Source organism: Sphaerodactylus townsendi, linkage group LG01 (assembly GCF_021028975.2).
Source record: "Sphaerodactylus townsendi isolate TG3544 linkage group LG01, MPM_Stown_v2.3, whole genome shotgun sequence".
NCBI classification, from domain to species: domain Eukaryota; kingdom Metazoa; phylum Chordata; class Lepidosauria; order Squamata; family Sphaerodactylidae; genus Sphaerodactylus; species Sphaerodactylus townsendi.
In genome coordinates, this window is record NC_059425.1 from 19223304 (window position 1) to 19236900 (window position 13597).

Below are 13597 nucleotides of genomic sequence, written 5' to 3' on the forward strand. Positions count from 1 at the left end.
TGACACAAAGCAGACCAAGGCAAGGTGTTCGATGCCAACAACCACTTCCTGCCCTGGGGACATTTCACCCACTTTGCCAACTGGCGTTTCATCCATGGGGTCTGCTTAAATGTCACCCCTCTCAACGGAACAGTCAAAAACAGGAACCAAGACAAGCACTGTCGTCACTATGGTCACCCCAACAAAACTCTGCCCACATCCTCTGTGGCTGCCTCCCCACTCCACCGCCTGGAAGTTCCAGCATGACGCAGTAGTACAGCACCTGGCCAAAGCCATTCCTGCCTCCAAGGGCACCATGGCCCTTAATCTCATCATCCAAGATGAAGAAAAGGAGATCACCTTAGTGGACGTGCCCATCCCATTTGAGAACTGGAGGGCTACCATGCAGGAGGCCAGAGAGAGGAAACACCATAAGTATGCTCCACTGACAGAGACACTCAAGGACAAGGGCTACGACATCTCAATCCATGCCCTACTGGTGGGTGTCCTTGGCGGATGGGACACCAAGAACGAAACCATGCCTGCACCATGGACCTCCAGACTCATCACCAATGCTCCCAGGAACACCACTGTGAACCCTGGAAGGGTCACTGACCCTGCCACAACTGCCCGAGTAGGACTACTCACGCCCAAAGGTGCAACTGGCTAGGCACCACCAATGACTACCATGGAAGAACCTGCTCTAACACCATGGACTATGAACTTTCAGACCTGGAGCATATGCTCTCTCCCACTATGAACTAGCTGCTTATTGCCCTTCACTGTGCACCATCCCAATGTGGACTATTTACCTATGGACCTTAAATGATGCGACAGGCTTTTACGGCCCTGCCCCCTGCCTGGTGGAACACCCTTCCATCGGATGTGCGGGCCCTTGGAGAATTCCATAGGGCCTGTAAAACGGTTTTGTTCCACCGGGCTTTTGGTGAGGCCGGCCGTGGATTCCCCCTCTGGGATGCCCCTGTGTTGCATGCCATTCCATCATTGGCACGCCCAATATAACATCTCACCTACACTGCTACCCCCCACCTGGCCTTAGGTCCAGGCGCCATACTTTTACTTTTATAATCTTACTGTTATATATATAGTATTGATGCTGCTTGTTTTATGAATTCTGTAAATTGTTTTAACTTGTTTTAATTTATTTATTTTGTGTATTGTTGCTTTGGCCAATCGTATGTAATATTGTGTCTGGCCTAGTGTACACTGCCCAGAGCCTTTCGGAGATGGTTTATAAATGTGATAAATAAATAAATAAATAAATAAATAAAATGTGCCTTGCAATGACCGGACTACCAGTGCATGCGGAATTATCCTTGCTTTGTACTGCCTACTCCACCCTCCTATGTTTTGCATTCACCCAGACTTCTGTGAACTGCTTATATTTGCTCAAGGTGCATTTCCTATGGTTGTATCTGAACCATTCTCTAAATAAAAATCAATCTGTTATCAGTTTAATATCTGATACCTCCTCTATTTGAGGACTACATATTAAACGGATATTTGGGACTCGGAGATGGAATAAGGACTTGCTCCATCCACTTCATGCATCGGCCTGGTATTGCAGGAATGGTGCACCTCCCCCTTGGAGAGAATAATGTTGGTTGAAAAAACAGATGGAAAATATTCTCCTTCTTTTCTTGCTTCCTTGGGATTACAAAATATGTTTCTTCTGGTACGTCTGTTCGTTTCTGATCAATTTCTTTCTTTCCTTCTATGACCCTTTGCAGGGAAGCATGACTAAACCACCTAATGCTGATCTTATTTGCTCAAACAAATTTGAAAAACCAGGAAAGAACTCCAAGTTTTGATTTTTTAAAAAATAAGTGTAACCCACACGCTCAGAATGGGTTGACCCAGTAAGGGGTGGAGACTCAAAGCAGCCAGAGGCTGCAGCAGACCTCATGTAGTTGGAGGAGACAAGGCTACCAGACTCGGACCTTGGTTGTATAAGCCCTTAACACCTTGTTAAGGGTTTCTTTTGTGGTTGTAATGGGTGAGAGTTCTCCTGGAAACCTTCACCATGTTGAATCCTGTTCACCAAGCCCTTGGAGTCTTCAGGAGCCAACCCACTTGCAAGAAGAAATGGACTTGGCATTACAAGACTGTAACTAGAAGGACTTGAAAATGCAACCTGAACAGGACCTTGAAATGTGATGTTAAATGTTGATGTTGTATATTATGTGTTAAGAAAGTAAACCATTTTGTTTTTAAAAATTGTCGTTGCAACTCATTCCAAGTTCTGCCCCACAGAACCCACAAGCTGAGGTTACATAAGCACAAGTTATTTTGAAATTTTTCAGAAAAACCAAAAAAAGCCAAATCTCCATATTAATATGAAGGGGTGGGGTTTTTTTGGCTATCTGGAAATTTTGAGGAACACTATGCCCTGTGGAGAATCTTGCGGGGGCCAGTGGGGTGGGGGGGGAGGGTACTGTTTTTTAAGGTAGAAGCATTAAGTTTTCAGCATCCATGCAGGTGACTCTCCTTAAAAGGACCATTGAGTTTGATGAATATTAGGTCAAGGAATACATTTTTATGGGCCCTGAAAGGGTGCCCCATTCATCTTCCATTGTTTCCAATGGAGGAAAAATGGGGCCTCAGAAAATTGGAGCCCCTGACTCAAACTGAACCAAATTTAGGGATTCTTCTAAGGAGAGGCACCAGCAGCTATGCTGAAAATTTAGTGTCTCTGTCTTTAAAAACTGCTGCCCAGAGCCCCAGAAATATTCCCCACAGGGTATAAAGCAGCCGTTCTTCTTAATAGTTAAAGGGGAACAGCACCATGTTAATCAGTGGTGAATCTTTGCAAGGCTTGGGGGGGGGGGGGAGGATGTTTTTCAAGGTAAAGGCACCAAATTACACAAATCCCTGCGTTTGATAAAGATTGGATGATGTGGTCCAATTTTATGGGTCCCCAAATGAAGGAAAAATGGATGCCCATAAATTGCCCCCATCCCCCCAAGACTTGGGAGGTCTTGAAAGGAAAGGGTCCAGCAGCTACACTGAAAATTTGGTGCCTCTGCCTGGAAAAACTGCCCCCCAGAGCCCCACAAGATTTCCTATTGATTGACATGGAGCCGTTCCCTTTAGTAGTTAAAGGGAACTGCTCCATGAGGCTGCAGGGAAAACTAAAAAGCCAAAAATGTTACGTGGAATAAAAGAACGTACCTTCTTTCATCAGTGGTGGCAATATAATAAGGTGCAAGAACACTGTAAAGCAATCTATGAGAAAATGCAGGAAATTAAAAAGGTTAAATACAAAATGATTCCAGAGTCTCCTTATTTTATGGAACTACAGGACTCTTTGCCAGAGGATGAAGTCCTCCCTGATCCTCTGCCCCCTTTTGTACCACCCAGAGTGTCTGATAACTTATGCCTGTGTAACTCACTCATCCTTGGCTACATCAATCTCCATTGGAGAGCTAGGAAAATTTAGTAAAATAGCAGCATTCTGTGGCTTGTCAAACAAATATGAAATTGAGAAAGGCCGAACAGTTAATAATGCAGGGCTTCTTTATCCCATCTCTCCTGCATAGGGTGTAGCTGCTGAAGGTCTTGCTTCAACCTGGGCCTGTAAAAAAATAAGCACATCCCTCAATTGAGCTGTGGGCCTTCTTTCTCTTGTTGCAGGCTGGATCAACTCAACAGCATAACATAATTAACAACCTAATAAACCCTCCTGTTACAATGGGGAAATTATAATATACTTTTCTCTTTATTGGATCCACCACATACCTGTAAGAAAATAAGCAATTCCCTCAATTAAGCTGTAAGCCTTATTCTGTTGCAGGTCAGATCAACTGAAGGGGGGCGGCTCTTGCAGTTGGTAATATATAAGCAAGTTTACCATCTGCACATGCTCATTAAGCTTTTTTCCCCTGGGCCCTAAAATCCAACCAAAACACAAATACTAAAATGGCATGGGTTACACCTGCAAAAATGGATAGGCAGATGAGATGGAAGTGCAGAATCTTTTTTATAATAGATGCCTTGTGACAGACAGTTAAGTAATTTTGTCTTGACACGATTTGGATCAGGTTCATAAGGGCGACCCAGGTGGAATCTTTATCTGGGGGACCATAGTGGCTCTTGGCAGCCCTGCCTACGTGTATAGGATTGCAAAGAAATAAATTATTTTACATTAGCAAAGGTAATTGAAGTATGCCAAGCTGCAAAAGCTACCCAGAAGAGAGTAAATTTGCTGGACAGAAAATGTTGGTATTTTTGTTCTCATGAACCATTTCTGGAGCAGGATTGCTCAAAGGACATTTTAGAAGTGGACATTTGTAAGTATTGTAACCTAATTCAAAATGTGAAAACTTTCATGAAGTTCCTTGACAAATAAATAATATATTTTAAACAATTGCAATACATGTAATTCAGATAAGGTTATTTATACCGTCAGATGTTCTTGCAACAAATACGTAGGAAAGACCTCTAGAAAATTAAAGCTATCGAACATAGGAGTGACATACATCACAAAATAATTGGTTCCCCTTTGGTGCATTTTATTGAGAAATAACATGGACCCACTGATTTAATTTTGGGGAGTTTATACAAATCATATCATCATAATGGAAAAAATCTTGCTTAAAAAGGAGATTGAGTGGATTTTAAGGTAGCAGACTTGGATTAAATACTGATCTGGGACTTCTGACCTTGCTCAGCTAATTTTCATATTAAAATGTTTTGTTATTCTCCATTCAATAATAAGTTTCAATTACTATGGAGAGGTTCAGCAAACATAAATCTGGCCAGTATTTGTTTTGTATATTTATAATATCTGTAATGTCTGTATTGTATATCTGTATTGTCTTGCTCCATATCCTATGTATGGATTATTTATTTTATTCTGATTACTGAGCTTATTTTGTCCTGTCTTTTAAATTAATATTAATGTTGACAGTTTTTAATATTTGTGAAGGTTTCATTTTTTTAAAAGAATTTCCGAGTTTAAACAGCAAAACGTGTAGGGGCTACAATTGACAATAAAGCTGTCACCAGTTACCCTGCATCTTTTTTTCCATTTTTGATTGGCCTAGAGTTAGACATCACACACCAGCATCATAAAATCACTTTAATTAAGAACTTCCTGTGTTAAATGGTATCTTATTGAAAGGGGAAAGTCTGTTACTTTGCACATGATGGTTAGAGTGGGGTCCCCAACTTTTTAAACCTGCTCACATCTTTGGAAATCTGACAGTGTTGTGGGTGCAAACTAGGGTTATCAGCTCTGGGTTGGGATATTCCCCATGGCCAAAGCTTGTGACCGCATCATCATTGGACAATTTGAACTCCCTTTTGTTCCAAACCCAAGAGGCGGGAGCCTCAGGACAGGACTAGTGTGCAACACCCATTGATAACAAGATCCTTGGGTGTGTTATCAGGAGCCACGTTTTATGAATGGGACACTTCCTACTCACGGCTCCTGTGAAACCACGAAGAAACAACCTACCGCGAGACTTCAGCTTCCATTCATTAAGTTGTAACCATATATGTTGTTTGATGTGGTAATATAGTGATGTGTTCCTATTTGTTACAAGGTAAGGGACCTGCCCCCTTACCTGCCCCTTGATTTTGGTGTATAAAAGTTGGCTGATGGGGTGCGCATGGGGTTCTCTTTGCTGAGCTGCTTTCGAGGAACCACTTTGCAATAAAGAATCTCCTTGCTTGAAGAATCTCCTGTCTCTTGCGCCCCTTTCTTCCCGGTCTTGCTGCCACGAGGTGAAATCACTTTGGGTCTCCCCTAGACTCACTTTAAGTTACTGGGGCAGCGGTAACAATGTCTGTCATCTGAACACCAGTCATAATTCTGGGAGATTTCCAGTCACCACCTGGAGGTTGGCAACCCTAGCACAGCTACAAAATGGTAGCCACAGGAGGTAAAGCTGCTGCAGCTGACCTTCATTCACACAGTGAAGACACATGTTCTGTGGTGGCAGCTGATGCCAAAGCAATAAATAAATAAATAAAATATGTGCAGTCAATCACATCTTCAATAGCTATTCTGAAGCCCTGCTAGGCAAAAGATCCACCTGGCTCCACCCACTTTGGACAAAACATTTGGTAAGTGGCAGGAAAAGTGTGGGCAGGTGCCAAGGGTTAGTGTCAAACTCCAATCTTGGGACACCCAGGTTCAGATCATGAAAGACTACTGGGTGTCCTTGGGTCAGTCACACACTCCATTTAACCTACCTCACAGGGTTGCTGTGAGGATAAAATACAAGATATTCATGAAGCAAATAAAGTATCCACCTATCTATTTATTATTATTATTACACTCCCATGTGTCATATTTTTAGCAGCCTTTCCTGCCAGGAACCCAGACATCATGTCTGGTTCACTCTCCAATTTTATCTATGACAACCTTATAAAGGAGAAAGTGACAGACCCTTAGCTACCCAAACAGCTTCTTGGTTGCCAATGGAAGATTTGTACCTGACTCTCCCTAATTCCAGGGAGATTTACTATCTATAATAGTACTATACTATCTACAATATAGCTTTAATGCCAAGAAACCCGAGGGGGCTTGAAGAACCACAAAACTGGTCTTTTAAAATGTTCACACACATCCTGTTTTTGATCCAAGAACACTTAAAAGAAAAAGAATATATAAATACGCCCTCCTTTTAGGACAGGGCATTGCAAGCATTTATCGCAGAAGGAAACGGAACGTTAGTGCCAGCGGCTACAGAACGCGAAGGAGCTTTTTCAAAGGGCACAGTGGCGCGCGCAGTTTTATGCTCCCTCGCTGTGCCACAACTGCAGATTGCGCATGCGCAGAAAGAAAAAGGAACGGGGGAACGAATCCTTCCCCACTTTCTCTCCCTTGGAGCAGCATGTCTGCTCTGTGCGATCCCGCGGGGGTTGTCGGTCCTCCAGGGTCCGCCCCCAGCCCGAAACCGGCAGCCGCCTCGCCGTCACTCAGGTATTCCTGCCAATAGGGATCTGGGACTCACCTGCCAAGGCTCGGGTTGGAAACGGTCTTAAATTTGGCTGTTCACATCATTGTATGAGGTTGGGGTGGGTGTGGGACTAGTAGGGTTTGAGATGCCACAGGTTTGGAGTAAGGAATGGCTACCAGTGAGTCTGGGAGAGACAGGCAAGACCCAGACACTAATGATGTGATGTTATTATTGTTGTTTTGGAAGGGTAGCAAATTTTGAGTTCCGCAGAATACTTTGTGCAGAGGTCAAAACAGAAGAACTTAAGACCTCCTTAAAAATAATAATAATAATAATCCAGTATTCTACACGCTACAGGGGTCAGTGCTATCAGTCACAGACCAGGAAAGGGATTTGGGCGTCTTAATTGATAGTTCCATGGGAATGTCAACTCAATGTATGGCAGCTGTGAAAAAGGCAAACTCTATGCTGGGGATAATCAGGAAAGGAACTGATAATAAAACTGCAAAGATTGTCATGCCCTTATATAAAGCCGTGGTGCGGCCACACTTGGAGTACTGTGTTCAGTTCTGGTCACCACATCTCAAAAAGGATATTGAAGAGATAGAAAAAGTGCAGAGAAGGGCAACGAGGATGATTGAGGGACTGGAGCACCTTCCCTATGAGGAGAGGCTGCAGCGTTTGGGGCTCTTTAGTTTGGAGAGGAGACGTCTGAGGGGGGATATGATTGAAGTCTATAAAATTATGCATGGGGTAGAAAATGTTGACAGAGAGAAACTTTTCTCTCTTTCTCACAATACTAGAACCAGGGGGCATTCATTGAAAATGCTGGGGGGAAGAATTAGAACTAATAAAAGGAAACACTTCTTCACGCAACGTGTGATTGGTGTTTGGAATATGCTGCCACAGGAGGTGGTGATGGCCACTAACCTGGATAGCTTTAAAAGGGGCTTGGACAGATTTATGGAGGAGAAGTCAATTTATGGCTACCAATCTTGATCCTCTTTGATCTGAGATTGCAAATGCCTTAACAGTCCAGGTGCTCGGGAGCAACAGCCGCAGAAGGCCATTGCTTTCACATCCTACATGTGAACTCCCAAAGGCACCTGGTGGGCCACTGCGAGTAGCAGAGAGCTGGACTAGATGGACTCTGGTCTGATCCAGCTGGCTTGTTCTTATGTTCTTATGTTCTTACCTGTGAGGCTGCCTCAAAACATGCTATTTGATAAAGGTTTCTTTAATTTCTGTTGTCTTAGGACCAAGGTTTCTTGTGAAGACACCTCAATACAGTCAGTTTATAGCTCACCTTCTAGCCTGATTTCATCTGATCTCAGACGCTAAGCAACATCAGTCCTGGGTAGCACTTGGATGGGAGACCGCCAAGGAAATTCAGGCAATGGCATACCACCTCTGTTAGTCTCTTGGGATTGCCATAAATTAGCTGCCACTTGATAGCACTTTCCACATATGTGGAAGCAGATTATTTTAAAAAATCACAATAAGGGGATCGTAGGGTTGAAATGGATCATACAGGTCATCTAGGCCAACCCTGTTCACAGAGTCAGTGTGCAAAGTCAGTGAGCTGCTCAGAACTCATTCTTAGACTACATTATATTTTAAAAATTGAATAAGATCAAAAGTGTTTCTATGGGAAGACATGCTATTTAGTCCCACCTACAACTCCCCCCAATCCTCAGTTTTCAGACAATCATGGAGACTTGTAAAGTAACATAGTACTGTACCTTGTGCAACGTACCTCTGGTTGTACAGGCATGCTTAGAGAGTCTCCCTTTGGAAATGCAATTAGTCAAATTTAACCCAGTACAAGATTAGAACACACAAGCCCCTTGGAAAGTTGAATGAGAACCAAAGTAAAAAGCATTATTTGCATTAGCAGATTTATGCTGCCACTTTTCCAGGAAAAAGCCCCATTAAATAATATGGGACTTATTTTTGAACAGACCTGCTTAGAGTTGCTCCCTTATTTTTGCAAGTGGCCCAAAACTGAGTTAATTCTTAATCTGACTTCATGGGGTACCTTTGCAAGGAAACTTAACTGTGGGCGGGAAACAGGGATAACTCCTAACCCTAACCTTTTCCCCTCAGGAAGCACACATTAGTACCCATGCATGGGCTCTATCAGCTCAAGACTGATGTGGTTTCCTTTTGCTTCAACAGTTCTCAGGAGCTGGCCCAGGAGATCAAAGCGTTCCTTAGCGGAGTAGACCCTGTACATGGTAACAAGCTCACCATCAAGGAGCATGCCCGATGTGCCATTCTGCTCCTGCGCAGCCTCCCCCCTGCTCGCAGTGCTGTCCTGGACCATCTTCGAGGTGTCTTTGATGAGTACGTGTGCACCTACTTGCTGGACCTGGAAAACAGTGAAGGCAGGCTGAGTTGTGTCCGCTCCCAAGGTCCCAACCTAGACGACGTGGTTCAAGAGATCCAGGCTGTGCTGTCTGAGTTCATTCGCATGAATCCCAAGGCATGGGCAGCCTTGGTCTCAGCCTGGTCTATCGACCTGATGGGGCAGCTGAGCAGCAAGTATGCTGGCCGCCACGGCGTGCCCCATGCCAGCAGCCTCAATGAATTGCTGCAGCTGTGGATGTCTTGCAAGGCAACGCGGACTCTGATGGAGATCTACACACAGTGCCTCTCATCTATGATCAGCACCTGCCCGGACGCTTGTGTAGATGCCCTCCTGGACACTTCTGTTCAGCACTCACCGCATTTTGACTGGGTAGTAGCTCACATTGGGTCATCTTTCCCCAACACAATCATTAATCGGGTGCTCTCCTGTGGCCTCAAGGATTTCTGCATGCACGGGACAGCCTCGGCTGACCTCCTTCTCTTCCCGAGCACCACCACTGCTGACAAGAGGGTTCCTAAGATTGCCTCCGTGGTGGGCATCCTGGGTCACTTGGCCTCTCGCCATTCCGAGAGCATCAAGCAGGAGCTGCTGAGGATGTTCCACGGGAGCTTGGGCCCCGCACGGGACCAGCAGCAGAAAGCCACTGTGCCCTTCTTGCTGCAGTTGGCTGTCATGTCCCCGACTCTGCTGGGCACCATCTCAGCAGAACTTGTGAACTCTCTCAAGCCAGGTGTTCTCAACCAACTCCACCAACATTTTGCGTCGTTGCCTCGGGAGGATCTGGAGAACATGGTCAGCATTGTGGTCCACCTCATTTGCCAGACATCAGGAGGTGCCTACCATACCCTCCAGTTCCTCATCAACACAGCCATGCCAGCTTCTGTCATCACCACCCCAGGCTTGGCTGTCCACGACAGCGTGCGAGAAGCTTGTGACCGCATCATCCAGCTGCTGCTGCTCAACCTTCAGAAGCTGGTGTACAACCGAGGGTCGGCCAGCTTAGCGGAGACTTCGCCCCGGACTGTGCCTTTCTTGGACGAGCTGAAGGGCCACGTGCAAGAGCTTTGTGTGGAGACGCTGCGGTTGGAGAGGAAGCGTTTCTTGTGGCAGCACCAGCTGCTCATCCTTCTATCGGTGTACTGCACCCCGAGCTGTGGCAGCGAGGCCCTCTTCTACTTACTGACTCTGGCTAAGAGCCAGGACGAACTGAGTCTAGCAACCCAACTTTATGCTGTGCTTAGCTCTTGCATGAGCGACCTGTTACCCTCCACAGTCAAAAAGTGTGTGTGCCAGATCCATGCGGGCAGCCTGTCTGAACAGCACACAACTCAGCTGTTCCAAAACATGGCCTTGATCATGCAGTGGGAGGATGAGGGCCCTGCCTCCATGGGTCACCAGCTGGGCCAGGCAGTCTCATCACACCTCTACGACTTTGGCCAGCTCCTGCTGCATCACAACCCGGAGGTCGCCCGGGCTGCTTCCTTGCTGCTTTCTGTTTGCCCCATGCCCAAAGCCATGCAGCCAGCTCATCTGCTGTTTCTCATCCGGTCTGCTGTGCACCATTTTTTCCTCGTGTTGCGTCACAAGTGCCCCACGGGCATCAGCTTTGGGAGCCGCCTCCTCTTTTGTCTGAGCGGGACCTCTCCCACAGCTGGCAAAGCCATTCTCCAGTACTTGGTGGAGGGAGCTTTGCACCCAGGCAACGCTGAGATCTTTGGCGGCGTGGCCGAGCCCCCTGCTGCTGGAAACAGTGCCGGTTTGGATGGCGCCAGGGTCTCCCTACTGGACGTCAACAGGCACTTTATGACCGCCATGAACTTCTCAGGCAGCATATGGTCCGTGTTCCATGTGGGGGTGATCGGGAAGGGGCTGAAGCTGCCCCACACTCCATATCAACGGGAACCAGAAGAGATCGCCCATAATGTCCAGACCTTTCTGAATCTGCTGCTGCGGTGCTGTGGGTTGGGGAGGTACGGCTCAGAGCCCTCCCAGCGAACAATAGCAGCTGTCAGTCCTGAGGCAGCCAAGACGGTGGCTGTGGTCCTAGTGGAGACCGTCTGCCCCGATGTCACCAACAGCGAGCTAGCATGGCCTCCTGAAGAACACACCCGTAACACCGTGGAGCGGGACATCCAGATAGGACGGTGCTTCCGGGACAACCCTCTGCTCTTTCATCTTCTGAACTTGGTTGCAGCCGGGAGGCCAGCTTTGTGCTACTGCTCCGTCTTGCTCCGGGGCCTCCTGGCCACGCTCATGGCCCATTGGGAGGGTTCGCGGGAGAACGACACCGTCAGCTCCCCCTGGCACTTGCAGGCCTCCTGTTCCCTGGTGGCCTGCTTGGGAGAAGGCCACCTCCTGCCCTCTGTTCTCAGCAATATGCACGAGATCTTTGACCAGCTCACCCCTTTTGAGGTCCACCTCTTGCTCCTCAGTGTCTGGGACTACATGCGCGATAACAGCCCACTGCCCCAGAAGTTCACCTTCGACGCCAGAACAGGGCTGTTCTTTCGGGACTTTTCCAGAGACATTGACGTTGGCAAATACCTCTGCGTGTTGCACAACGTCCTTCACAAGAACATTGACCGGCTGGGTCTGCTGTCTGTGCGGTTCCAGAATTAATTGCCTCGTTAAGACTGTGCCTTAGCTTGGCTTGTGATTGTGTTTTGAAGGTTGGTGGGAGAAACTTTCCGTCTTGTTTAAAGCCCTGCTTGTCAGTGCACAAAGAGCTATGACAAAATTGTCCAGGTGGGCATTGGATGGAGGGGTAGTTTTGGGGAGTGATATAGTGGGCAGTGCTGTCACTCTTTCTCCAACCCCGATAAATCCAACATTGTTTGCAAAATTACCCCAGCTGTCTGTTGGTAGATTAGTTCATAGAAGATTGGTTTTCTTCCTTAAATAATACCCCCGTAGGTTTAAGGTGCACTTATGCTTTGGCTCAGGGGTGTCCAACTCTGGTGCTTCAGATGTTCATGGACTACAATTCCCATCAGCCCCTGCTGGCATGGCCAATTGCCATGCCAGCAGGGGCTGTTGGGAATTGTAGTTCATGAACATCTGAAGCACCAGAGTTGGACACCCCTGCTTTGGCTATAGCCAGTCAACGATAGCCAGACCTGTTCTATGCTGCTGTGATATGGGCATCAGCCGACATAGCTACGTCTACACGCGTTTGAGTTCTCCCATCCCAATTCGTTCAGCCCACAAAGTAAGGGATATCTGTTGTGACTGAAAATGAGCAGCTTTCGATTGTCTTGCCGTCAAATCCAAATTTGCAGCAATTCAGTTGTGCAGAAGTGTGTTCCCATGTGCACGAAAGGGGCATGTTTGTGTATGGAATACTGTGATCAATTTTTTTAAAAAAATTCCCATACAAGAGGTCTGTGCCATTTTGGGGGGTGGGGGTGGGGGGGAGACTAGATGAAGTAATAACCACTTATTTGCACTGACCTCTGTTGATGTGCGTGTTTCCATAGTTTTCTGGATCCCTCTGAACTGGGGATGTTTTGCTTTGCTGAAGAGATATGTGTGACTTGGGAAGTCTGCACATTACTGGGTTCCACAGATCCCATTAGGGAGGAACAAGCTACATCAGCTCTGAAATAAGACCATCCTTCTTCTATCCTGCAAAGATTTTTAAATGATATTACCTTGCCTGCTGTGCTTATTTTTCTGAGACCCATTGCTTTCTTGGACTAAGGATTTGCTAATGGGTCCAGCCTAGAGTTAGCCAGACCCATGCTAGGGATGAGGGATACCCTACTTTGGCCCTTGATGCCATCCAGCTGACCACAGGGGTCTTACCAGGCTTATGGTGAGGCCTCACCCTTGACATTACCAGCATGATGATGTCACTTTTGGAAGTGACATCATAGTCGATGGTGAGGGAAACCTTCTGGTATCTGGGCAAAACTCTATGGTAAAAACAGTTTCTACCATAGAGGTTTTGCTCAAATACCAGAGCATCCTGAAGTGACAGGCGAGGCCCAGGCCCCATTTTAAGCTTGGTAGGCTCACCCCCTTCCTCGCCGCTGGCCAGTGGGAACCTAGCAGCCCTAGTCCTGCCCCAGAGGCAAGAGATCAGCTGGGTAGCAGCTCCCTGTGTGGCATTTGTTGAAATGGATCTGAGCAGATTGTCACCTCCCAGTAGCCGTCTGGAATTTATTCTGTTCTAATTTGGCATTGCAGGTGCAGAGTCAGTTTACTGGTCTTCCCCCCCACCTCCATTTTTTGAACCCACACCACTCCGCAGCCACCTGCCTCTATCACTGACTTGTCATTGCTGGTGTAGGCAGCCGTGAGAGGGCTCTTTGTGAGA

General features: G+C 46.6%; 1 protein-coding gene and 1 pseudogene across 1 annotated transcript; both read left to right on the forward strand.

The window, feature by feature from the left end:
- Nucleotides 1-1418: 1418 nt before the first annotated feature.
- Nucleotides 1419-1583, forward strand: LOC125425525 (annotated as a pseudogene).
- A 5206-nt stretch (nt 1584-6789) lies between these two features.
- INTS5 (integrator complex subunit 5) lies at nt 6790-12124 on the forward strand. Its single transcript, XM_048516768.1, has 2 exons — nt 6790-6931; nt 9087-12124. The coding sequence occupies exons 1-2, from the start codon at nt 6843-6845 to the stop codon at nt 11896-11898; spliced, it is 2901 nt and encodes a 966-aa protein (XP_048372725.1). The 5' UTR covers nt 6790-6842; the 3' UTR covers nt 11899-12124.
- Nucleotides 12125-13597: the final 1473 nt, after the last annotated feature.

Excerpts from the sequence above, each read along its gene's own strand:
- INTS5 (XM_048516768.1), top strand. The coding sequence starts at position 6,843 with ATGTCTGCTCTGTGCGATCCCGCGGGGGTTGTCGGTCCTCCAGGGTCC. Across the intron at positions 6,932-9,086 it reads GCCGCCTCGCCGTCACTCAG|TTCTCAGGAGCTGGCCCAGG; the intron begins GTATTCCTGCCA and ends TTGCTTCAACAG.